The sequence below is a fragment of the Pelecanus crispus genome, chromosome 1 (genome assembly GCF_030463565.1).
Source record: "Pelecanus crispus isolate bPelCri1 chromosome 1, bPelCri1.pri, whole genome shotgun sequence".
NCBI classification, from domain to species: Eukaryota; Metazoa; Chordata; class Aves; order Pelecaniformes; family Pelecanidae; genus Pelecanus; species Pelecanus crispus.
This window is the reverse complement of record NC_134643.1, coordinates 138,211,229-138,238,735: the sequence shown is the minus strand read 5'-3', so window position 1 is coordinate 138,238,735 and position 27,507 is coordinate 138,211,229. Positions and strand designations below refer to the sequence as shown.

At 37.4% G+C, this 27,507-nt stretch overlaps 1 protein-coding gene across 4 annotated transcripts in view; it reads left to right on the top strand.

Annotated features, from left to right (window-relative positions):
* The window catches only part of CNKSR2 (connector enhancer of kinase suppressor of Ras 2), a 220,153-nt gene that overhangs the window by 116,903 nt on the left and 75,743 nt on the right, over window positions 1-27,507 (top strand). Inside the window, exons 9-13 of one of the 4 annotated variants that reach the window (XM_075711788.1) lie at window positions 3,365-3,511; window positions 14,724-14,857; window positions 18,034-18,245; window positions 22,142-22,231; window positions 23,997-24,211. In XM_075711788.1, the coding sequence (XP_075567903.1) occupies window positions 3,365-3,511; window positions 14,724-14,857; window positions 18,034-18,245; window positions 22,142-22,231; window positions 23,997-24,211 (798 nt within the window). The remainder of the gene's footprint in view (window positions 1-3,364; window positions 3,512-14,723; window positions 14,858-18,033; window positions 18,246-22,141; window positions 22,232-23,996; window positions 24,212-27,507) is intronic. The other 3 variants (XM_075711806.1, XM_075711798.1, XM_075711816.1) reach the window with 3 other exon arrangements.

The window sequence follows — 27,507 nt, the reverse complement described above, 5'->3', positions numbered from 1 at the left end:
CGCGCTTGGCCATGAGCTGCACTGGCAGCCAGGAGCAATTCGGGCACTGCGCAGCAAAACCCAGCACTGGGCTTAGGCTGCCACTAAAGAGACCTCTCCTGACCACAGCTTGTTGATGGCACTTGGTTTAACAATGTAAATTTATTTTAAAGCAAGCAACAGTAACTTGCTTGGTACTTAAAAATGGGTACCTGCTCAGTATAGTGCACTGATTTAAAAATTAATTGCTCAGGTTGTTTTAATGTAAGTAAAGTTGTCTCTTAATATAGTCCTTTTACTTATCTGTTGAATTTTCAAACCAGTAATGAAACTTTCTTATTACTGTTCAGTTTTGCACTACATGGGCAGGATAAAGGATATGGTAGGGACTTTGAAAACTCTGCCCAAAAACTTGATGATTAGAAGTAGAGAATTGATAACTGCAGCGGTAATGAGAAAGGGGAAGATCCTGAGGGAGATTAGAGAGAAAAAATTCAAATCACATTTAAAAGAAAGTGTAGATTACATGTCACTAAAGTGGATTTCTGCAAAACAGTTTCCAGTTCCAGATATATTCACTGCCTTTTCCTCTTTCCAACCTGACCTCCTCAAATAAGATTGCTTCTGTTTAGTCTGTGTCAATATGAATTTTGATGGGATCTAAACTATGTGGGATCTGAAAAGCATGCCTCCTACATGGACATCAGTTTCCTTCAGTTTATTGTTGACAGCCTCTTATGTGACTTGTTCCTCTTAGGCCAATTTAGTAATTTCTGTTCAAAAGATGAGAAGCAACCACGGACTGTCTGAACCAGCCAGAAAACTCCTGTCACAAAACTAAGTAAAAGCAAAGGATAAACTTCGTTTGAAATGTATAGTAAACTCAGAATTTTCCTGTGAAAAATTAAGTTAAATTGTTTGTATTCATGAGCTTCTAAATTAAATATATCAAATGTACTGCTTTGAAGTGATTTTTTTTCTTTAATCCCCCTAACTTTCATAAAGAGATTAGGTAATCTCTCATTTAGTGCGATGTAAGGTGTAGTTGAAATACATGATACAGTTTATCTCTGCAAAGTATGAAAGTGCATTTAAAATAATTTAAAAACTGCTAGCATAATCAAAAAAAAACCCCCCAGTTTTATTTATATTCGTCTGGTTATTTCAGTGAGAAACAGATGGCTTTAAAGCACAGCTTTCGCATGCAGCGTTCTACCAACTTAAATGGCAAGAATTTTACATCCTGACTCTATAACTGGGGCCACATCATGTTCTCCTCAAGGCTCCCTGTGCCGCTTTATTCAGCAGAAGGATTCTTCTCCAGAAATCTGTCTTTAGTTGTTACATTAGGGAATTAAAGTGCACAGTAGCTTATGTACAGAGATACCTTACATGAACTGTAGACCTTTAACTCCTTCTTTTAGGTAGCAAATGATACCTTGCATATGCCCAAGGTGACATTCTGGAACTATGGGGAATATATGGTTTCTAAGCAGCGGTGGAAGTCTCTCCGAGTAGGAAGTGTTGTAAATAGCAAGGTATTATTTTATAAAATCATAATATTAAGACACAAAGCTTGGACTTACAGAGACTTGGTTTAGATACTGTTGAAACAAAGTGGAGACTTCACCAAGATGTGGGAATTGAGCTGAAGTTGATTATGTTCATGTTTCATTTTATTCAAAGTATAATAGCTGTATGCCTAATACATTGGACTGATAATAAGAACTATAACATGCTTGGAAGTCTTCTGTGGAAGCTGGAAAATATTCCATAAAGATGCATGTTGTCAACACCCTGTTTCTTTGTTTACAATAATATTACTGTAGAAGTGCATCCTGGATGTAATGAACTTTGCTGTGGTGAAAACAGGACAGGTAGGTTCACAGTAGCTGAGGAAGAGTGGTGAGGTTTGAACCACATCTGTGATTCAGGGTTGTTGGTAAGCATTAGTGTTGGCTTAAGTGGCATGCTCACATGGGAGTAGCAGTTCTTAAAATAAGTGATACTAAGCAAACAAAGTGAGTTTCGGTGTAATAGGGAATAAGGTAAAAAATAAGTAGCAACAACCTACGTGTGATTACCTTGCTTAAACATAGGTAGCAAATATATATTTGTCATATTGCACTATACCGATGATAAGGAACATCTGCATTCTCTTTGTTCACATTGCCTATTTGATTTTTTTCAAATATATTGACATGATATACAGTAACCGTTTTACGATGGTGTTACCTTATGACTTTAGAGTTACAGAGGTTTTTTCAGTAAGAATTTCACTTCTCAATTGGATAATTTTCTTCTTAACATTGTTCTTGTACAAGTTGTAAAAGCAGGAAAATATTTGTAACTATTAAACATCAGGAAAATGTATTTATTTTTTTAGGGGGGGGAAAAGAGAGAAAAAGGTAGAAAAGCTGTCAAGTTACAGAAATAATTACTTTCTGATTCTACAGGCCAGGATTTTCAGGGGTGTGTGATTCTGTGTATTGCCACTCTAGGTGCCAAATTTGAAAATGCAGGGATTGAATATCTTAAAACGTTTCAAGATAGATACATAAAATCAGGCATTATTTAGACTGAAAACCATTGTCATGACTTGTACTGTTTTAATATTTGAAGTACTTTTTTCAAAAATGCAAAGTAAATGATTCAGAAATGTCTATCCTGTGTTTATAAATAAAGACTTGTTGCTTTCCATGTTGGTCAAGTTCTTAATTTTAGAATATTTCAAAATACTGTAATCCAATTAGGAAAATTTTACCTTGAGCTAATACTCAAGTAGTGGCTAGACTATATTTCTGTCATTAATTTACTGTATCTGTTTCTGAAATCATCATGAAAAAAGTACTACTTTAAAAAAAGCCCTTGTGATTCTGATTTTATTTTTATAGCGGTGTGAAGAGTAGAAGATTTTCCTGAACTGGTTTGTGCTAGGTTTGTGTAAGCTGCTAGGAGTAGAAGTAGTATCACTACATGTGGTTAGCGGACTTTAAATAGTAACCATGGAGTATAAAATGCTCAGTTTTGAATTGGACCGTTGGGGCAGAAGCCAGGACTTTTAACCTTCTAGTCTCTAAAGTCTATGTACCTGAGCTAATTTTGAAAACACTTTGAGATTTAATTGTGCATTTACAGTGGATTAACAGTAGTTTATTAATTCTAAAACCTGAAATGATGCATATCCATCTTAATGCATTATAATAATTATTTCAGTTGACGTGATTTTTATGCAGTAATTTATTTTTGACATTTCTAGAGTTAATCTCCTTTAATATATATATACACTCCTATTATGTTATTTTACTAATCTTGTTTGAAAAGGGAAGATTACATATTGAATACTGTACCTCAATTTTATTGTAATGATTTTACTGGTTACCAGGTGGGGTGGCAGTTGAAAAATTTGGTGAATGCACTACGAGAGGATCCGAGTGGTGTTATCTTAACTTTGAAAAAGCGACCTCAGAGCATGCTTACCTCAGCACCAGCTTTACTGAAAAATATGAGATGGAAGCCCCTTGCTCTGCAGGTAATGAAGCTTAATCATAAGTCATACACCATCATTTTAACTATAGATTATCTCAGTGATGCTTTATTGTGCTTCATCTCAGCAGCATATGGATTTACTCTTGTATACTTTGAAAAATTGTTTCTGAAATGATTTCTCTGCAGTTTGTTCTCATAGGCTTAATTGAAATTAAACCTGTTATTAGAACTTCTCAAAGTTAAGAAGTAGTTGTCCCAGTGTTTTACAATGCAGAAAAGTAGCCCCAGATAACTTTTCTAGCCAAGGGGAAACGAGCATACTTCAGAAACTGATAGATTTTAGTTTGACTTCTTGTTAAGCTCTCAGTGCAGTATAACCTCAAAGAAAGAGGGGAGGAAACACTCTTGAGTTCTCGGTTTGATCAGTCATGGAGTTATAGGAAAATTTGTAAGGTGATTTTATTCAATAAACCACTTGACCATCAAAATTTCCTCATGTAAATAAAGTCGTATTCATGTCAGAGTTGTCCTTGAGATTGAACCCTTGCACATAAGGAGGTGTAGCACAGGATGTCCGGCTGGGCCTTTAATTTTAGTAAGCCTGTAATGTGCTGAACACCATGAAATGGTTTCATTAAAGCTTTCGTGTTTCACTCTAGGATAAAATGTCACTGGTGGATTACTCTAGGAAATAAAAGTTATGTCCAGACTGATGAAAGCATGTAATCAACAGATGGAACTTACAAATAATCCTTTTTTCATTCAGTTCAGATAGAACACTGTTTAGAAATTTATTTTCTTTGCATAAAGAATGCATTCTTCCGGACATTTGTATTATCACAATAAAAAGTCTAACTTAAAATTAAGTACATTTGAGAGGGAAAAGACTTCTGCAAAGTTCAGGCAAAAGGAAAATGAGATATGGAAATGCCACTGCCAGTAGCTGTGGTCTTTGCCATTTAAAATATTAAGAGATTCATAAAAAGAACTGATGCAATGAAGAACTTCTTTCAAATATGTGTGTATATATATGTAAATTATTTTATAATGGTTAAATGCGTCATTGTCTTTCAAACTGAGTAAGGTTTTAAATGATTGAGATGTCTTGGTCTTTCACATACAAAGTACTGACTAGATATGTGACAAAAAACTTTCAACCAAAAATATCTTACTAGCATCTGAACATAAAATTGCAAATCTGTATGTATGATATGAGTGTATGAACGTCCATACTTGAAGGCTGCACTTTTATCGTAGTTTTAGTGAGAATATAAATACAAATGAAAAATATGCATCATTGCTTTAAACAGGGTCAAATGCTTTCAGTCTAAATCCTCTTTGGCTGAGTTTGGTATTTCTTTGGGTGAATTGGGTCATTCTCCTAAATATTTCTTTTTGCTTCACTTTATCATTTCTGTTTCTTATCATATCTATCATCACTGGAATAATTACACTGAAGACCCCACAACAGAAGTTTCTGACATGGGCCATTGATGCAGACAATAGCAAATAAGCAATTAATTCAAGACAGGCTACTCCAAAAAGGTGGGAAGAAATTGGATAGAAACCAGTTTACACCATTTGAACTAAGTCCAGTAGGAAGGTGAGGATTCCTGTGGTCCTTTTACAGTGAATGCAGTCATGAGTTAAAGTTGTGGGCCTGTTTGAAACTCCACACTCACTTCCAGAAGAAAAAATCCAGTCATCTTTTAGTGTATTTTATTTGGCTCTGATTTACATCTCAGCATCCTTAGTTCAATACAGATACTAGGGTGTTATTCAACTGATCTAACTTTAGATATCTGCTATGTACATATCTACATATCGTTCAGGTTTCTCAATTTTACTCCCTTTGGCCAGTGGACATACCTAACAGTTACTGGTTCATTCATCTTGGCCTATTTTAGACTGATCTGCCTTAGGATGAGCTGAATTGGACCCTGCACATGCCTGTTTCTCTCTATTCGATGATAAAGGGAGCCTGGACAGCTAGCTCGAATGTAGATTATCTGTATTAGATAAGATGAGACTGACCCTAGACAGAGGTTTTCTGTAATCTTACAGGTTTGGAGAGGGGGTGGGTAATGGGAGCATTGGTTTTGGTGGGGTTTTTCTGCTGGTAGCATAGAAAATATGAATATTTTTAAGGCTAATATGAGTACAAATAGATATACTGATAAACATTAGAGATATAATTATGGTATCACGATGATATTGTTCTGATTTTATCAAACATGACACCAGGAAAAGGCCAGAACCTCATTCAACACTTAAGTGTGAAGCATGCATATGTGTGTCTGTTGTAATTTGTGATTTTAGTGTGAGAAACAAGTTTTCTTAAGTAGACTGTTGAAAAAGCTCCAGGGCGAAGTGAAGACAAACTTTAGAAGCTGCATAATGTGACGATTTCTGTTGTTAATTTATGCAGATCAGAGGTGAACAGATGTTAAAGTCAGCTGATGTTAAAGTTTAAACGTAGCCTAAGTGTGAAATCAGTACTGTATATTTGATTAATAACAAGCAGTGAAAGCAGTCAGAATGCAGTGTAATTTTATAGCTATTAAAAATATGAAGAAATTATGTTTATTTAACAGAATTTACTTAAAATTCTGAAAAAGAAACCTTCAGAAAAGCTGCATCTTTTGTAATTGCAATTTTCCCTATGGCTATTGTGAAATTTCTTATGTTCCTGATTCATATAAGGGTGCTGTTCTTTAATAGGAGCTTGGGAGGTAATGTGAGAGGAGAGGGAGAAAGTGATGGCAAATAGGAAAAAAAGCATAAGGAAAAGCAGTACTTCTGTTGCCTTTGGAAGCAGGGGAGATTATGATAACTTGCTTTCCTATATCAGAATGTCATGAAATAATTGAGAATGTTATAACTGTGCTGTCATCCCAGAGCTAAGTTAATTGAACCATATGTATTATTCAACAGACACAAGCTATAAGGAAATTATGACTCAGTAATAATTCTGTTAAAGTACAAAATATGAGCAAAATATTCAAAAGACTTTAGAATAAGATATGGGGATCGAATTCTGATAAAATGGGAATTAGGATCTGCAAACTGGCTGCTGTGGCTTTTTTGGTTCTGCAAATGGAGTGAACAGAGGAAAAATGTGGTGTCACATCCTAATCAAATTGCAACGAGTGAAGTGGGAAGGCGGAAGTTTGCCCTAATGTAAGGGGGCTGACACAAAAGCAGAGACTGAGTTTTTGTATGCACCCTATGAATGAATGTGTTTAACAGCTGTTGCAGCGAATGTAGAAGGTAAATATTTCAGTGGATTAAATTGAGACACATTTACATTGAGATTTACCTTGCAATGTTTTAATTGAGAACCTTCAAAACTTCTTTTTAGCTGAAAGTGAATTATGTTGAGGCATTATTGGTAAATTGCATTCTGCTTGTTTAGTCAATAATTGTATGTAAGAACATGAAGTTTGCCATTTGCAGCTACATGAAAAACTAGACTTAACAGAGCGATACTAACTATGCCTGTGAGTTGGGAAAGTGCTGGACAAGTCTTCCAGTTCAGGCAGTATGCAGGTACTACCAACGCATCAAGCACTTCGGTGTGTGAGTGACAGGGCATCCTGGTAATTAAATTATGCATTCTGATAATGAAATTTTTAAGAGCTTGCTGTCCACTGTTAGTGATCTAGATTGGCCATATGCCAGCCAAACGTTTGTGCTGTCTGAGTGTGGAAATCACTTTTAGATCATTCAGGTATTAAGAGGTTACTAATTGGCATAAATACTTCTTAGAATGTTCAGTGGTTTACTTTGAACAGCTCTGCCTTCACATTGCAGTCTTGCCGTGAATTAAGAGTTAAATGCAGTCTACATAATTATTGATTAATTCTTTGGGTTTTTTTTTTTCCTTTTAGCAGGAATGTGGTATATTCATTCTTTTCACAAATATCGTTAGAATAAATATGAAAGGTTAAGGGAAAGAAAGAAGAAGAAGAATTATGCATCCTGTGTAGCAGTCCTGAAACTGATATCGAATGGCTTGATGTACAGTAAAAGAATACAGTTATCCTATGGCTATACTATGCAACATTACATAATGAGTTTGTCTTTACAAGTACATTGATTCCAGCTCTAAGGACAATCAGTTCAGAAAGAAAAACATCCTTTTTTTTCCCTTGTGTCCTGATTAAAGGAAGTGCTGGTTGGTTTTTCTTTTTCTGTTTTCAGTCACTTGATGACTGTCTGTTTTAATATCCATCAGGATCCAACTTCTTGCAGATAATCAAAGTCCTCCCTTGATGAATTCTGGAATCATGTCAGAGTTAGTGAAGTCAAGGGATTTTTCAGCCTGTGTTTTTTGTTATTGCTTTTATAACATTTGAATTAGGCAGCTGTGGCCTTGGGGAATTTTGTGGTTGCCTTTGCAATTGAAGGTATTCATTACTATGGTATTGTACCATAAATATTAAGATATTATGCCTGCAAGACAAATCTTACTAAATTTGCCTTTCAGTTACTTTTTCTGATACTCTGATCTGTTGTGTGAAAGCCTAGAATGGTATTTCAGATTGCAACGTTTGTATTTCTGACTGCTACTGAACGTGGTGAACAAACTAAATGAGTTTAACCTTTAATTTTTTTATTTTTCTTACTTGACATAGAGATGACTTCATTATCTTTGAACTCTTCAAATTTTTGTCTGGTTCAAAACCTAACTTAAATAAACATCCTCTGCTCTAGATTGTCTGGTTTATTTCTCCTTTCCACTTTGTGTTATTCTGGGGAGGTCTCAAAGGGAGGCTCCCCGAAGTGCTGTTTGAACAAGGGTGGAAGGTTCGATAGAGAAGATTCTCGGAGCATATGAAATCTTATGTAAGTCACTGTCATCATGCTAGCAAGAAGCTAGCGTAAAGTCCTCCTTTGCCTTCTGGAAAATGCTTTGTTAATTAGTCAAAAGAAACTGGACTTTGACTATGGTGTGGACTACTCCAGTTTCTTTACAATACAGAAAAGGAGTGGTAGAGCAACATGTTGCCATGCTTCAGCTAATTTGGACTGTACCCTGCCGATATCAGTGAAAAGGCTCTTACTGATGTCAGTGAGGTTGGGGGCCAGTCCAGATGCCAGCCACATCTTGTGTGTTGACTTGGAAAAAAACCCTCTGGCCCCTCTTAAACATTCTGTCACACTCTTCACCAAGTTTATTTAAATGTCACCTTTCGTATATTTAAAATGGTTCACTGTACTGTTTTGTATGTGATTAAATTGTACCACGATAAAATCACCAACAGCTCAGTATCTGTAGTTTTTTAAACAGATTTTATTTTGGATTAGATATGCATCATATCTCCACTACGATATACTCAGCTTTTCAGCCTCCTAAGAAACAACAGCAATGATAATAACAGAGCCCTTGGTTCGAGAGAAAATGCTACTTTTGTTATTTTTATTTAATATTTTTCCTTGATTATATTGCCTCCTTCATTCATCTAGATACAATGCAATATTCTGTTTTCATCATTTATGATTTGAATTAATGACCTTACACTTTTTAATCATTGAATTTGAATAAAATAATAACTTGTTTGCTCTTCAGTTGCTTAGTTATCTTTTAACTACACGGGAACTTGGCATTCTTTGCAGCACTGTTAAAATGGATTCTGACTGGGTTTTCCTACAAAGTATGAATTAGTTATAATATTTCATTACTTCATGTCATGGTTGGTCTTATAAAAAGTTTTATTTTATTGGAAACATTCTGTTCAATAAATTGTCATAACCTTGATCTAATATGAAAAATACATTAGCAGTAAAATCTGTTTACTGATGCAAATGCTGTATAAAGATATTACCAGTTAAAATTTTGTATTGGTTTTGCTTATCTTTTTAAAAATTGTATGTCTTTTTCTGGAGCAATGTTTCTCAAACTATATATTGCATCTTCCAAGGGAGTTAATGAAAGGTTCAAAGAGTTTTAAAAAACATTAAAAAGAGTTTCAGATAATATATATTAAAGATTAATTACATTCATTGTTTAGAGAGAAAAAGCAAAAATAATATGCTGGCTTACCGGGGCACACTCTCAGTTCCTTCAGGGCTGGGGATGGGAAAAGCGACAATAGGTCCTGGTAGCAAGAGGGAGGTAGGGACCGCAGGGCAGAGCTCACAGGGGACAGAGCAGCTTCTGGAGGAGAGGGGAGTTAAGTGTCTATGTGTTATCTGTCAGTATGTACAGGGACTTCTGATTCTCCTGTGTTAGAGAAGCTGAGCTGCTTTAAGTAAAGATGGTTGGTTATCTGTTCCCTGGCAGACTGACAATTTGGGAAAGGGTCCAAAGGGTCCATAAAGACTAATGATCCTTAAGGAGGATGGTACATCCAAAATGTTTGAGAAATAGTACTCCAAAATGTATTGAAATATGGATTTTGTGTCTGTCATTGTGGGTTAAGATTGATGCAGGGTATTTTGTGGGACACTTTTGAGGCTATTCCAGTTTTAATATGTAACTTCTAAACTTTCTCTGTCAGGCTGTTCCCATGGGTCAAGTATTTAACTCTTTGGACCTGAAAACTTTTTAGTTTTATTGCTGTTTCAGCAATCCCACTTGCCCTGGCCAGCCTACCAAAAGGGGACTGCAGCAGGAAAAGCTCTAGTCCTTGGAAGAGAATTAACTGAGTGATAACACTGATCTCCAAGGCATCTAATTCAGAAATACCTGAATGGAGTTCCATATGTTTTTCTGTTCACTGTGCCTGCATATGGTCCACTGAATGGCTGCCATTGGACTGGAGGGCTACAGGAGCTGTTTTACTTGCAGGTGCACAGATTGACTTGAACTGAACGGTTGAGGTCTCTCTAAATTGCAATGCAGAATCCCATGTAGATGCACTGTACCTGCAGGCCATGTTCTGAAGGCTCTCTTTTCAACCAGGAAGGCCTGAAGACTTTTAATTCTTTATAAAATGAAAGCTGAACTCCTACAGCACAAGGTGGTATTTACAGCAATGCTCTTGGTGTGTTGAGCTACTACCAGGAGAGACCATGTGAATGCTTTTACCATGTAGCAGTTCTTAGTAGGCTGCTGATTTACTGGTGAAGCCATGATAAATATATTTTTTAAAAAAGTGGTGACCTATTTTTAAATTTGGATTTCTCCTTTTTTTTCTAGTTACACAGCTTTTCTGTTTTTGTGGAAATAAGCTGGAGAGTTGAATTCAGCAATATGACCCAAATATGGAAAAGATATCATAGAATCATAGAATCATAGAATCATCTAGGTTGGAAAAGACCTTTAAGATCATCCAGTCCAACCATTAACCTACACTACCAAGCCCACTCTAGACTAATCAAGGGTAGACCAGACTAAACCATATCCCGAAGTGCCACATCTACCCGTTTTTTAAACGCCTCCAGGGATGGTGACTCCACCACCTCTCTGGGCAGCCTGTTCCAATGCCTGACCACCCTTTCCGTAAAGAAATTTTTCCTAATTTCCAGTCTAAACCTCCCCTGGCACAGCTTAAGCCCATTTCCTCTTGTCCTATCGCTAGCTACTTGGGAGAAGAGACCAACACCCACCTCACTACAACCTCCTTTCAGGTAGTTGTAGAGAGCGATAAGGTCTCCCCTCAGCCTCCTCTTTTCCAGGCTAAACAACCCCAGTTCCCTCAGCCGCTCCTCATAAGACTTGTTCTCCAGACCCTTCACCAGCTTCGTTGCCCGCCTCTGAACACGCTCCAGCACCTCAATGTCTTTCTTGTAGTGAGGGGCCCAAAACTGGACACAGTATTCCAGGTGCGGCCTCACCAGCGCCGAGTACAGGGGGACAATCACCTCCCTGCTCCTGCTGGCCACAGCATTCCTGATACAAGCCAGGATGCTGTTGGCCTTCTTGGCCACCTGGGCACACTGCTGGCTCATGTTCAGCCGGCTATCTACTAACACCCCCAGGTCCTTTTCGGCCAGGCAGCTTTCCAGCCACTCTTCCCCAAGCCTGTAGCGTTGCATGGCTACATATGAGGCATCCTAGTATGTTTTGAAACAATCCTACAGGATTGTACTTCCACTTGTACTAGATTGTATTACTTTTTATGGTATTATTATTTTAAACTAAAGGAGGGTAGATTTCAACTGGATATAAGGAAGGATTTTTTTACAGTGAGAATGGTGAAGCACTGGAACAGGTTGCCCAGAGAGGTGGTAGAGGCCCCATCCCTGGCAACATTCAAGGTCAGGTTGGACGGGGCTCTGAGCAACCTGATCTGGTTAAAGCTGTCCCTGCTCCCTGCAGGGGGGTTGGGCTAGATGACCTCTAAAGGTCCCTTCCAACCCAAAGCGTTCTATGATTCTATGATTCTACAGTTTCTATCCCCTTGGGAGCTCCAGGTGCCCTGGGAAGATGTACCCACATGGCCATCCTGTGAGATATCACAGTCATTCAGACTCTCAACAATTACACTGTAATTTCACCTCTGAAAGTGTCTGTCATGGGAACAGTTTGGGGGAAACCTTTTACCTTCAGGTAGCTGGATAACTTGCGTTTTTCTGTGGTAGACTGAATACCATTTCTTCCTATTGCACTCACTGTTTTAAACACCTTGCCGAGCCAAAAGATGCATTTGTCAGATGCACAAACCCCAACTGATTTCCAGCATCTTCCAGCAAACTGTTCTGGAGTCCAAACCGACCTGTATGTCTGGGCTGTGTATTAGCAGGGACCACTGAAGTGTGAAGTTACCCAATATAAGCCTCAGACTTCATTAAACACGTTTTTTCAGAAATTAAGCTCATATCATTAGTATTTAAATAGTTAAGCCCAGGTATTCCAGGCTGTAACACAAAGGAAAATCTTTACCTGTGTCCTCTAGCCCTCCAGCAGCCAGTCAGGACCACCGGAGGCTCATCAACCCGTTGTAAGTCCAGATCACCGTTATGCTTGAGCATGATTTTCCCTATGTGACATAAACCATAAACTCCTGTTGATTGCCACCGGTCTAGCCTCTAGGGCCCCCTTTCCTCTTATCTACCTATTCACGCAGGTAAAGTAAAGGGCTGTCTTCTTCCTCAAAGTGGAGAAGAGAAAACCATCTGCCCAGCTTGTCTTCCTCTCAGTGCTCCTGCCAGTGTGAGCCATGAACAACAACAGCCTGGGCTTAACAAGTGTAAGCAGGGTCTAGGTCACAAAATTCTTTTGGCTTACAATGAAAATTAATTCTACAAGCTACTCAGCAAGCCATGAAGTGTACTTGTCATAGAAGTGCAAGGTATCAGAGAGGAAATAGCCAGTGTTGTATTAGGAAGTGGTTCAAGAACATCTATGGCTACAGTGTTGCAGATGAAAATTTAGAGGATAAGGTTTTCGTTTCTCTGAAAGAGGGTTTTTTTTAGTTTTTTAGTTTTTTACCCAGTTTTGCCACCAACTTTATTCTTATTTTTGCAGACTTCTGTCTTCTTGTTTTTAGTGGTTGTAAAGTCTTTTACCTGTCTGGTTTTGTGTGTGTGTCTTTCTCCCTGTCTTCCTGTAAATACTGGCAGTCTTTCATTGGGCTGGCTACAGAATACTCACGCTAACTCTAATGAGCAAGGAAAGAATTTAACAGCATCACTGTTTACAGGAGATGGTTTTCTAACATTCAGAAAGAGAAAACTTGTGTCAGTTTATAGCTGTTGCTCTAAAGGTGGACTTGCAAAGTTTTAACAAGAACATTTTAAGCATACATTTTATTATGTTTGAGATAAATAGCATCTAACATGGCTCTGTTCCTAAAACAAGGCAGTAACTGGCTGAAGGATGAGGTTTCCTAGGTGGCATGAATTATTCTTACATACAGATTGAAAAAAAGTAACGCAATGGTGGGGGCTTTGCTTGATAAGCATAAATTCGAATGGCTCATCGCTAGCTTATGAAAGGCCAACATTTTGAAAAAGTTCCTGCTGTTGAGCTCTTGGGGTTTTCTGCAGTATAGATAGGCATGATGATACAGTGCCAAGATTAATATCTAGAAAATGAGAACTGATTATCCTGCACAAGAATGCTCTGTTGGTCTGTCATAAAGTATTCTTAATAGTGCTGGCAGAAGGATCTTTCTATGCGCCTGTTCAGCCAGTATTTAGAACTTCTTTGCCATCAATACAATGTGAAATGTTTGTGTCCTCCAGTAGTTATTTAGGTCAGAAATTACAGTTGTGGTGAACTCTCTTTAATCCCAACACTTCTTTCTTCAAGGAGTTCACTTCCAAAAAGATGGAGGGGAAAGAACTCTTTCAAAGCAAAACTCAGCATTTGTTTAATATTAGATTAATTTTAGGGTATATGGAGATACCTTTGTACTTGCTGTTTTGCCATTTTTCTTCTGCTTGAGTTTAGCTATCACACAAGCTAAGCAACATAAGGCTTTTGTTACTAGACAGACATGTTATTAAGTAGACTAAAGCAATCAAAGTTTTGTTCTCATTTCTTTTTTCTGCATCCGTATAGAGACTTAGAAAATCTTGCTATAATTTCCAGCCCTACAGTGATTTAATAAAGTCTTCAAATGGTTGGACATTATTTAGCTAGTCAAGATAGTTAAGTTGAGGAATAAAAAGTGGTGCCTAATTCATGAGAGAGAGAGAGGGAGATGTGATTAAGAGGAAGGATCCTATTTGGACTGTAATGATAGCTAGAATGCATGATTATTCTGCAAGGAGCATACAATTTATTTACCTATGAGTAAATGTTACCTTGTGAGGAGTGTGCCCAGGGGAGTGAAGAATAATAATAATCTCCAGTTTATTCTGTCTCATAGCGTGTGTGCTCTGAGGACACAGTACCTGATTTTACAGCATCTGCAGACATAAACTGAAGCTTTTACAGTTAATTCTTAAGCTGTAGAGCAGATGGGGGAAGATGACATTCAATTTAATGCCTACTTATGCACCTTTTACTGTAAACACTAGACTTTTTTTTTTTACAATGTTAGTTTAATTAAGGAATTCACTGGATTCACCAGTGGCTCTACTGATTACTATTTTTATGGGCATCGGCAATAATTTTTGCTGTGCAAAAGGGAAAAAGAGGTAATCAGAGGAGTCAATTTTATAAGCACAATACATGTCCATTCATAGATCTGTCTCCTTAGCATGAGTATTTTTTCAGTCAGTTTAAAAGCACACGAAACACTAGAACTGTTAACTATCACTTTAACTTTCTGAACTATAGAATGTTTATAGCTTTTTCAAATAAAAATGTGTAATATATAAGGGTAATCTTGATTATTTCTCTTTCTCTTTTGAACCAGCCTCTTATTCCTAGAAGTCCTACAAGCAGTGTTGCTACGCCATCCAGCACTATCAGCACACCTACAAAAAGAGACAGCTCTGCCCTTCAGGATCTCTACATACCACCTCCTCCAACAGAACCTTATGTTCCAAGGTAAAAAGCATCATTTCAGGTACAATTCAATGTAAAAAATATTTGTAAAGTAACTGACCATTCTGTTCCTACACGTTTATCAGCCTGCCCTGTGGGATTAGGCTGATGATACTTCATTTTGCAGGTGAACTGGTTATTAAGGGTAGATATGCTGAATCAGACCCACAGTGATCTGAATCTGTGTCTTGTCTGCAGAAGAGAGAGTAGCCTTTAGAAAAGAAGGTTCAGTACCCTATGTTCTCAAATGTGAGGTAATCTATTTTGTGTAACAGTCTCATCCTATTTCGGAAGAGCAAAAATTACATGAAACCCTGAATCTGTAACTAGGAAAACAGTTCGTATCTGTCCCCTTGCCTAATAACCAAGATGCAACAAAGGAGGCTGAGCTAAAAGCAAGAAACTTTCAGCTTCAACAAGAGCACTGTTTTCTTCTGCCATAGTGTTTTCTTTTTTAGATATATTTGATTTGATAGTGTTAGATCAAATTTCAAGATTGCTTTTTAGTGTGACCACTCTGCTAGATTCTGCAGTGACCATTCTGTTCCCTGTAAATATATCTGCTACTCTGACCTGCCGCTTGGAACAGGCATTTTCATCTCTCCCAGGTCTCTGGGTTTGCTGAGCCAGAAAAGCAGCAGATCTTCTTTGCAGATTCATCACCTTACCCTCACATGACCTCAAAGGATTCAGTATAATTCCATAATGTACACAGATGTTGCTTTCCTAAAATTCTGAGAGAATTATGGCCTATAAATAATACAGAAGTAGCTACCCATAGGTCTAGGAATGTATTTAAGAGGAATCAGTATTGTTAAAGCTTCCATCTTCTTAGACACAGGTTATCATATGTCTAGGCAATGTATTTTTAAATTATATCTTGCTTTTTCTTTCAGTTAACTTTCTTGGAAAGTCTTAGGTTTCTCTTTGAATGCAGTAGTTACATGGTAAAGACCTGTTGCTTCTGAAACTGGAACTGTACTATCCTCAAAGAAGTAGTGCCTTTGTACTGCTACTGATCATGTTTACCAGCACAAAAATACTTTTATTTGATAAAAAATGCATCCTCTTTTTTGAAGTGTTTTTAGTGAATATTCACTGCTCAGCAGTTTTTGAGTTCTGCTCTAGAAATTGAGATCTTCAGAATGCATTTTGATTATTTATTAATAACAGTTCTTAAATCATGTTCATAATGCAGTAGTTTGGACCAATTGTGATTAAATTTTATAATACATATTAGTATAAGCTGTAATCTTACAGAGAGATTAAGCTATGTACATCTGAATTTTTTTTATCAGCTTAATCCTAACGGACTATAGTTCATTTCACAAACCTGTCACATAGTGTGCAGTGTTTCTGAATAATCTGTTTTGGCATTTCATCAGTTTTTTTTGTCCCTGATTAACTATATTTAAGCATGACTTTATTTCAGGTATTGTCAAACTGTTTAGGATCTGTTTCTCAGTTTGTTGTTACTGTTCCAAGGAAAAAAAAAAAACAAATAAACCCTCCTTTTGTAACTGGAGTAGAGTAAAAGACTTGATATTTTGATGTAAATTGCAAAACCCTGAAGCCATGCCGCCTTGGTGACGATACCCACAGATAGTACAGCTGCTGACATAACCGCACACGGATGGCATGAGAAAGAGGAACCGACACTTTCCGTGTGCCGGTTACTTAGAAGTGCTGCTCATAAGTCAGTGCCTGCTCAAATTTTTTGAATACCTTTGGGGATGAGAACTGAAGCCCTCATCTCCAGCTGGCTGTGGCAAAGGGTGTTTACCTGGTAGCTCTGCACTTCTCTCCGTGCTCGCAGTAAAGTTCCCTCCAGCTCAGGCTGCCCTCATTGAGGAGGCTTCCTTGTGCCAGACCCTGATGGTAGCTGCAGCACCGATTAGCATCTGGCTGTTTTATGTCAGTCTCCATCATGTTACCTGCCGGGCTCCTGCAGCACTGTCACCACAGAAAGTCTTTCTGTGACTGGAGATGAGCTCACAGCCCTGGTGGGACTGCACCGGCCCCCCTCGCTAAGCCAACACCATCGCAGTTCTGGGAAAGCAGCCTGGGAAAGTGAGCGTAGTGGTCAGTGGGGGTTTGTGGTGCTGCGCTGTTGCAGCCAAGGCAGGATGGCCCTTTCTCATCCTCCATGGCTACCTGGATCCCATGAAGAGGCTTTGCTTCATCCTCAGATGGAGTCTCGGGGTGCCAAGGGTAGTATGGGTCAGCATGCTGGCCAGCTTGGAACTCACATGGCAGTCCAGAGGGGCAGAAGTGCTCCAACGAGGGCATGAGGCCCCAGCTTCTCTCTTGGCTGCCTCCATGCATTTTGTTGCCCAGAAATGACTCTCTGATTAGGTCTTTTGCAGCCACTTCCAGGTACAGTCCTACCAGCAGGTTTACTGAGCCCTGCTTTATCTATGCAAGGAGAGGGCTCCTACCCCACGCACAGCTTGCTCTCTTGTTTGATGCCTTTGAGTAGTTTGCGTTTTCAGAGAGTGGGGCAGGGGTGCAGAGAAGGAAAAAGCAATCATCTTGGGGATCTGTACACAAACTGCAAAGTGCGTGCCTTGCAATGCATTGCTGCCCTGGGACAGCAGCTCATGATCAGGAGCTACACACCCTATTTGGTACTGCATGGATGTACCTATATAACTTCTAGGCCCGAGTTGATTATGCAAGACTATGTCAAATGTCTGTACGTCATTGGTCCCTGGTTCTTCTTGGTCTGGGGTTAGTTTGTAAGGAACCAGATTGAATTTGTCCATGCTTGCCTTATAGCTGTGTCTTAAAACTATCTGATGTATTTAAAAATGCAAGTATAAAAAAGTAAGGTCAACATTATTTCTATGCCCTAAATCACAAAATGCTAGGTAGAGTCCAAAAAACAAGAAAAAAAGAGTAGTTGCATGTCAGCTTTATTGCTATGATTCTTTTCAAGATAAACCAGTAAGATGGATACAGTCATTTAAAGAATTGAATAAGCAGAGATGTGTGAGATAAGTGGCACATACATGCATACATATGCATATATGATGTGTGATCCTGATGTGGTCGATGGCATCTGTTTCCTGCTTATATGAAATATTGACATATTCCCATGTTTATTGAAATATTCATAGTAAAAAAAAAATATCAATGTCTTATCCCAATATATTAAAAACCTCTCTTGTTTACTAAAGGGATGAAAAAGGAAATCTCCCGTGTGATGATGTTGGCAGACATATAGTGGGCAAGCCGGTTCATACAGGATCCGAATCTCCAAACTCATTTCTTGACCAGGAATATCGGAAACGCTTTAATGTGGTTGAAGAAGATGCAGTTTTATACTGCTATGAATATGAGAAAGGAAGAACAAGTGGTCCTGGAAGGAGAGAGAGCACACCAACATATGGTATGGCATTGATCTAATAAGGATAATCACCATTTGTTGATTTTAGGATTTTTGTGCATCTGCTTTTGTTTTTAAGCATGAAAATATTTTCAGTGGCCATTGATTTTGCTAAGAACTCTGTACTACTTTAGTCCAATCTCAACCTAACAGCTTATTCTGTGCAAGAAAAAAATAATTACAAGAAAAAATGAATAGGGAGGGCGAGTCCAGTTTTATACTGATGATTTTTCTGAATACAAGTTCTGTAATTTTGTTATCATCAGCTTAATTTGCCAGATTATGCTCCAGTATCGTTTTACCAAAAAAACCTCAAAACTGGCAGAAGCCCATATATTTTTTCTAAAAGTACAGGATGGAATTGTTCTCCCAGTATAAGGGCAAGACTTGCATAGGTTTAGGAATTCAGCATTAGAAAAATTTACCCAGGTATAATGGTTTTAAAGATCAAAACCACTTCAGATTTACCAAGAGATGGCATGCTGCTTTCATACTGCACTGCTTTCTAGAACTCTTTAATTTTTCTTTAGTCCCAGAAATCAAGTATGACTGATGAGAGTATGCTTTTTTAGTAATACTGTATTAACCACCTGTCACTTCCTATATGGGAAGTGATGACTTCCTGTATATAGCAGTTCCTCTTTATTTGAGGTTATATGTTGTTTAAGAAAGAATTTTGCATGTAGACACACACGTATCTTGGATTTTGCCTTATTTAGGATAAGAACTCTGAAACAATTTCTGGTGAGAGTTTTGCTCCTCAAGCCCTTATGCTCCAGGTTATTTTCCCTTTGAATCTGTTCAAACTCTTCCTTTAGCTGGTATTGTAACTTGTTTCAGCTTTGGACTGGGAGAACTGGTTTTCTGTTGCCAAGTGTAAAATTGTGCAGTCATAGAGTTGTTAGGATATAGAAGAAAATGAAGAGGAAATCTCGTGTTTAAAAAAGATATTTTGACTACTGTGGTATTAGCTGAGCACACACTTGAATATTTTTTCACCCTACTTGCTATGTTATTTCAATTTTTAAACTGAGCACAAGCTGTCTGTTGGAGTTGTTATAGTAATCCTGACATCATATCCCTTTGAGAAGAAGATAGACTTAATTTATGAGGAAGCATAGATTTAGTACATGATGCAGCAAAACTCAAAATCACCTGGGAACCTTGATATAAATTGAGCTTGAGCTGTGTAAAGTATCCTTAGGATGTGGAGCAATGTGCTTGCACAACATTAAAGGATGCATTTTCATAAAATGCACCCTTTCTACACAACTACACAATCCTGCTGCAAAATCCTCAGTATCCTTTTGATTTCAAAGTGTTTTCAGGTGTTCTCTAACCATGCCCATAGTGTACAAAATAACTGCTAAGGTTTCAAAGCGGAGATAACAATTTTATTACTCCAGTATTTCAACTATTACCATTGGTGGATGCAATCAGTTCCATTAACAGAGATGTACTCTTGGTTCCAGATGTTAAAGTCTAATACTGGAGGTCTAGAGTGAAGAAGAACACAATTCTTCTTCAAGGACTGCTGAATCCATTATTTTGTTACAAGATAGCTTTTTCAGCCTTTTTTTCTATTTGCAGAAAGGGTTATAAATACATGGATCAAAGACTGCGCCGGAAATCAGTCATTATTTATCACATTTGTTATACAGCCTTTCACTTTTGATCTCACTTCTTTTTTAATGAATTCACACCTTCGAGTCCATTTTCATTTCAGTGTATTTTCTAAAAATATTACCATTGCAGCATTAAATTCTAAAGTTTCCCACGTGGCATTTGTTAGCATAAGATTTATGGGTAGGCTTGACCTTAGGATTTCACAGAAATCTGGAAAATGACAATATCACTCTTCTGGCTTATGGTGACCCATTAAAGAAGGACAAACAGAGTTCCAAGGCCTAGAAAAATAATTGTTTTCAGCATGTACTCATCATTAATTATGTGGTGGTGGTTTTCTTTTTTTTTTGTTAATATTTCTCAGTCCTCCTTCGTGAGAGGTTAATAGGGCCCTCCATAATTTCTTTAGTGGAATCTTTTGACATTTTTTGACAACGTCAACAAAGAGATTTCTCTTTCATGCTCTTACTGGCTTCCAGCTGTTGTATAATTGTTGCTAGTTGGCCTCAGAAAGCTTCTGTTCACATCCCAAGGAAGAAATTTTCCTGAGTGTAGTCACCAGGGAAAACAGATTTAGGGAATCCATAGGGGTTAACAAGAAGGAGATTAGCAGAGGTAGCAGGCAAATGAAACCTGACTTTAAGGAAAGAAACAAATTTGGTCATTGCAGTTTTACTGCCAGATACAAAAAACATGCACTTTGAACAGCTAGAGATTTTGTAGAAAATTTGTTATGGCTACAGCTTTTGGTAACAATCAGGCTTTAAATGATTTTGTAGCTTTTGTATCTTTTTAAGTGTGCAGGTCCTTTCAGTAAGATACTGTGAGTTCAGCCTCACAAAGAAGAGAAAGTTGTATTTCTAGAAAAAGTAACCATTGAAAGTTACATCTGATCAAGTAAACATGAGCTGAATACATCCCCACTCAGGAAATTGCTGCTTAACTGTGTGCTCTAAATCTCACCAGCTTCAATCAGACTTAAATGTGTGTCCATAAATAGTAAAATAAATGATAAATTAAAAGTTAAATATATATGTTGTATTTCCTGAGCAATGATGTATTTGTGACCTGATCCTGTGGTCTGTAGAGAACATACACCTTTTTTTGTCATTTTTTTAAAAACACAACACAACCTTTTACCATTATGCTGCCTGCATTTCCCATGGATGCCATACTTCAATAGGTAGATAGACATGTTTGAATATTTGTTTTCATTATAAACACATCTTTCTTTTTTACTGTATCATGGTTTTAACCTCAAAAATGTGGACTAAGACCAGTCACCTTTATGTAGAGGTTTTCTACTTCAACTAACAAGACTTCTGAGGTTTTAACTTTAAGCTCTGCTAGTTTTAAAAACAAATTATTTTTCCACTTTCTGGTTTTGTGACGGGTAGATTGATTCAAAAAAGAGCGAGGGCTGACTTTGTTGTGAAAACATTTTGTTTTCAGTCTGCCAGATATTGTACCGTATGCTATGCTACTCTGTGTTTTGTTTCAATATACTATTTAACTTGCTAAAAACTTCAGACCACTTTAAGTAACCCCATTAAGTTGCATAGCACACTTTCACTGAATTTCCAACTATATTTGTGGAATCCTTAAGCAGAAATCATAGTTCACAGCATTTTAAAAAATCAATTTAGCAGCTTCCAAATAAAAATTTAAAAGATATAACTGTCTTCCGCTTTTCTGTCTCTTGCTGTCTGAAATCAAAGTGAATTTACCAATAGTAGTGTACTTTGCTTTCTGTGGATGAAATGCTACAAAAGAAATTACATGTAGAGGTTTTCTGCTGCTTTTTTTACTCAGTCACTGATGGATCTTTTAAGCCCACCAGCAAAGATGCTATTTGTGAAGGTACTTTAGTGATGTGGACATGTTTCTGTTACCAATCATTCACATATGCTTTAAAACAGTTCTCTCCACACGTGTGCCAGGGGCTTCCAGAATAATAAATAGATATTGTTCAGTGAAAACTAAAGTAATTCGAATGTGCTTGTCAGTCTCAGATGTCAGTCCACTGATGATTTTGTAGGGCATTGGATTTATTTTCTAAACTTAAAAAAATCCATTAAATACTTAGCTGCTTCTTGGCTATTAAAGAAAACAGAACTCCTATCTTAACCTCTTGCTCAGAGGTGATGCTGGATCCTCTTTCATAAGCATCCTGTAGAATAGCAGCTTAGCACATAATTTGTTCTTTCTTCTAAAGAATGTTAGTTTAATGCTGCCTTATGGTGCATGATCTCAATTTTTTCCTCTGTTTCCAGGGAAACTAAGGCCTATTTCTATGCCAGTAGAATATAACTGGGTGGGGGATTATGAAGACCCCAATAAAATAAAAAGAGATAGTAGGAGAGGTAAGTGATCTGAACACACATCTTGTACAAGGCATTATGGGTTTTATCATGCTTTAAGCTATATATTTCAACCTCATTTTGCTGCTTGCTTAGATATATAGAATCACAGAATCATAGAATCGTTTAGGTTGGAAAAGACCTTTAAGATCATCAAGTCCAACCATTAACCTAACACTACCAAGTCCGCCACTAAACCAATTAAGGGTAGAGTAGTAATTCATTTCATGTTCCCTGGCTTGGCTATATTTCTGTGAACCTGTTTTGGGTTCTTTCATTACGTATATTTAGTATTTTGCAGAGCTTCTATTAGGATTGAGGAAGTTGCTCAGCCAGGCAAAAGAAAATCATGACAGCAAAGCCCTGCAGTTTGACTTAAATTTATATTGGCATTTCATTGATTCAGCTGTGTTAGCCAGTCCATTTTGAAACTGGCCTTAATTTTATAATACTAGAGGACAAATGTATGTTTATTACTGATAAATATTGTTATGCTTAGATGAGAATTATATATTCCATTTCTCTGTCTTCATGAGTTCTTTTTGGATGGAAAATATTCTAGAGCAGCATGGGATTCACCTCAAAATCATCGAGGATAAGTTCTTCAAAATTCTGGTTTGTGAGGCTCAGATACATAACTTCACATAGAAAATTATAACCTCTGAGATGGCTATTATCGCCCAGGAACAAGATGTTACAGTAATGATAGATATTTCCATAAAAATATTAACTAAATGCTCAGTAGGGAACAGAAAAGGAAACACTGTTAGGAATTATTAGGAAAAGAATAAAAGACAAATTAAGAAGTATTTTTATGCTGCTGTTTAAGTTCTTGCTCATGCTGGGTGTGTGTGCAGTACTGGTCTCTTCATCTCTTAAGAAAAACATAGTAGAATTGAAGGTCTAGGAGACAACAAAAATGATCAGATGTATGGAGTGGCTTCTGAACCAGGGTCAATTCAGTAGGCTGGCCATCATCAGTTTTGGAGAACTTAGGCAGGACATAATAAAGGTTTATAAAACCTTGTGTGGAATGAAGTAAAGAAATAGGTTTTGTCACCTTTTTTTCCGAAACAAGACCCAAGAGACATCAAATGTCTTCGTCGAGTGCTGGTTAAAAAGAAGAGCTGGCTTCTCGTGCAGTTTGGGTTCAAGCTAAGGAACCTCTTGCCACAGGAGGCTGTGGATACTGAAAATTCACATTAATACAAGGAAAGACCAGACAAGTTCGTGAAAGAAAAATCTGCTGAGGTTTCCTAAATTCACAAACATTACTTCTGGTTCAGGATATCCCTCAGCTACAAGCTGGTAGATGCTGGGAGAGTATTCAGGGAAAGTATGGATGGTACAGTGAATGATCTCAAATGAATGTTCAAAGCAAATTACTTTTAAATGTATGGCACCAGAGTCATTTGTATTCATTAGGATCTTGTTTAAAAAAAAGATTACAGATATGATCATAAGTGTATCATTGCTCATTTTTTGAAAACTCCAAGACAAAATTTATTGATGTGGGGCTTCTATTATACTCTGTTCCTTTTATTGTCAAAAATACCGGAAAACTGCAAGAATTATGAATTTTTCCTACCAAAATATTGCTTTCTTATTATATCCAGACCAAAGAAGCAAATGGGTTTTGTTAATGAAGTAGTCTTGAAGAGTTAAAATTTACAGTAGATCTTAGCAAGAATATTATATATTTTGGAAGCAGGATTAACATACATACAGCAATTCACAATGATGTCTTCCATTACTTTTCTTTCAACAGAAAATTCATTGCTTCGCTATATGAGCAATGAGAAAATAGGTCAAGAAGACTACATGTTTCAAAGGAATAGCAAAAAGGATACTGGGAAAAAGTCCAAAAAGAAGGGAGACAAGAGTAGTAGTCCAAGTCATTACTCGCTGTTGCCTAGCTTACAAATGGACTCATTGAGACAAGAAGTCATGGGCACACCTGGACCAGAAACTGCTTTGTACCACGTGAGTAAAAATAACATTAACAAAAGTTGTTGCTCTGTGCTTGTGATGAGAGACTGTCTTGTTTTTATAGTGGTGTTGAAACCTTTTTTTGGACTGCTGCTGTTGGACTGATTCCTATTCTTCGGACAATAACTAGATCTCAAAGAAATATTCTAGAATTCTTTATTTTGCTGTTATATATGTGGGATGGACACCAGGGTTTTATCTCCTTTAACTAGAAGATGTCATGTTTGAAATGGAGTGTGGTCTCTCTGCCTTGACTTACTTGCTACTGATGGACAGGGAAGAAGCAGCAGTTTCCAGACTGGCTAGAAACCTTCTTTCAAGCATCTATGGCACTGCAATATGCTAAGTCTTATCAGTCAACCCCTTTACTACAGGTACTTGAAAGGCCTGATAATGGCAGGAAAACCTGTGGGATGCATTTGTTTTTCCTTTGAGGTAAGGGGAGCCCTAATGCGTGTAACTGTTTGCAACATAATAGCCCTCAGTAACTCAAGTAAATGTGAAGAAAAGGATTCTGCTGAATAGGATATAAAAGGAAAATTGCAGTAACTTGCTAGTTTTTAAATGTGCCAAGAAAATGGAGTTAGAAGATCACAACATATTTTAGATATGATATCACATATTTACATTTTAGATCTCAGTAAAAGATGTCATTGTAGAGGAATCTACATACGGTAACTGTACAGCAAAACAATAGAAATAATTGAAATTATCTTCATATACTAACAAAGAGTATGTAATTTAGTGTGAGCTTGTCAGGAAGTCTGCTGTGAAACAATGGCAGCTTCACTGAACCTTTAAGAGACAACGTAACTTGGTTTCCTGTTGCAAAACGTCACTAGGGATTATTGCACTATAATTGGTGTAGATTAATTGAAACTAATGGAGCCTTTACATCCTTTTACACCATCTGAGTGCTTGGTCCACTGGCTTCTAAAACTACTTAGTGTGCTGCAGTGCATAGGTGAGCCTGATAAATCTCAGAAAAGATGTCATTTAGTATTAAAAGTAAGCACTTGTGGTACACTTTAATTAAATCAGGTCCCCAGATTCAAGAACTGCTATTCCCTTTCTTTTTCATTTGTAGTAGTTTAGGTATGATGATAAACATTTCTTCTTACATTATTATTTCCAACTTCAGTTTTATGCTCTTTTTGTAAGTTGGAAATCTGATAGTGGGATGATTTCCGTTTGCAAAGGCAGACTGATATAGTGTTTCCCTAATACATCAAGCCAAGGAGATTGCAAGAGTCCCCAAACTGTCCTCTTTGTAATGTCTGCAGTCTTTCCTAGAAGGAATCTAATCAGTGCCAGAGCCCTTGAAATCAAATATTTACAGAACAAAATAGAAAAGTTGTTTGTTTAACGGAGGACTTTCCACTCAGTAGAGAACAGTGTGGTAAATTTGCAACACTTTCTATGTATTGAGAGAATACTCATCTCTCAATAACGTTTCTATGTTAGTATATGTCAAATTCCTGACACTGTGCAGTGAGAAAAAGGTGGGGTTTTTTAAGGTGCCATCTTTGTTTTTCCTTGGTTTCCTCTGTTACCCATTACGTCTCGTTTCCAAATTGTGTACAAAAATGAATGATGTACACAGGAACTGGAAGAATTCTTCGAAATTCTGGTGGGGAAGTTAATGAGCAAAAGCAAACTTAGAATTGGCAACCAACATTTTTCCTGTACTTCGGATACCCGTCCACAAAACACCTGAACTGTTAACACCACAAATTCCACCAGTATCTGCTAATCCTTTTTGTGCATCATTACCATTAAAGGATGCCTCTCTCTATAATGCCATTAAATCTTCAGCATCTTTTTGGAAGTTTAGTGGGAACTTATTTATTTATAAAAATGAACGAAGATTCTTTGTTCTTCAGAATACAAAGCAGTATTGATCTGCTAACTGGCTTTGAAGCAAAATGCATGAAATAAACAGAAAGAGGAAGCTTGGGCCATTGACTTGTCCCCGGGGAAATGGGAAGGAGGCCTTCACAAAGCCTTTACAGCCCTCTGCAGCTGATTATTGCTGGTCCTATTGCTGGAAGCCACCTGGCTGCCACCATGCAGTAAAATACAGTTCCCTTTTCGTGGTGATGGCACCCAAGCATAGTGGCTTATGAAATCTTAATCTATTTTTCAGGTGGGGTTATATGTCTTTGCTGCACAGGAGAGCCAGAAGTTTTGTAATAAATCGGACAGAACTTTTCTTAAAATCTTAAATAAACAGTGCAGTGAGCAGATAAAGAACAGGGGAATACAAATAAAACACAAGGAACTCATACCTGACTGCAGTACAGTTTTATTAAACTATAGATAACAAATAGGACAATGAAAACATACTTATGCTCAAATTGCAAATTGCATCTTAAAGATCACTAAAAAGTGGCTGTCCTATTAGAAAATATTTTTTACAAGCATCAGCTACCTGGTTTTCACAAAGACTTTAGATAATCTGTAAATGGGAGCCTCTGGATGAGCATGAGTTCAGTGCAGAGGGATGGTGGTAGCTCCAAAAACTGCACTAGTAGTAGTGAGAGACTGGGGTTTTTGATTTGGGTTTTTGTTTGGTTTTGTTTTGTTTTTTTAAGAGGTTGATGTTTTCATCATCCTGGAATATCAGATGAAGAGAGAATACTGTGACTGTCTGTGCTGCATACCCCAAGCCAGTGGATTTTCCTGTGCAGCTCCTACCAGGTGGCTGTAGTTGGACTTGTACCTATAGTGCCTCAATTTTTTGTGTTAGGTCCCAGTACTAGAGAATACTCCACCAGGCTTGTTAAGTAGTTCCGATCCCTGGTTGCTCTTGTTAAAAGTTTTCACCTCTTAGCCTGTGTTTACCTGGTTTCTATGTCCAACCTTAGTTATAAATGTACCTTCATCCTCTAGGTTTAAAGGTCTTTTGTTACCAAATTTTATCTCCCAATATAGGAATTTACCAGTTACAATCAAATCACTCTTGCTTAAAAGAAATAGAATAAGCATCCTGGGTTTTTTCATCAGCGAGTATGTTTTCATATCCTTTCGTCATTCTCATAATTTTTTCAACTCCTCGTATTTAATCCTAAAGTATCCTAAGCATCCTTCCTAAAGTATGTATGCCAGAACAGGACATAAATTTCCAGCAGCTGGATAGAAAGGTAATATAACCTTTCTAATCCTGTTCACCACCTCTCTAAATATTTAAAGGACTGTTTACCTATTTTAACTATAGACTTGGAGTGGAAGTATTTTTATTACTTGGTTTTGGTTTTGGTTTTATTTTTTCTGTAATGTCACTTTTCCAA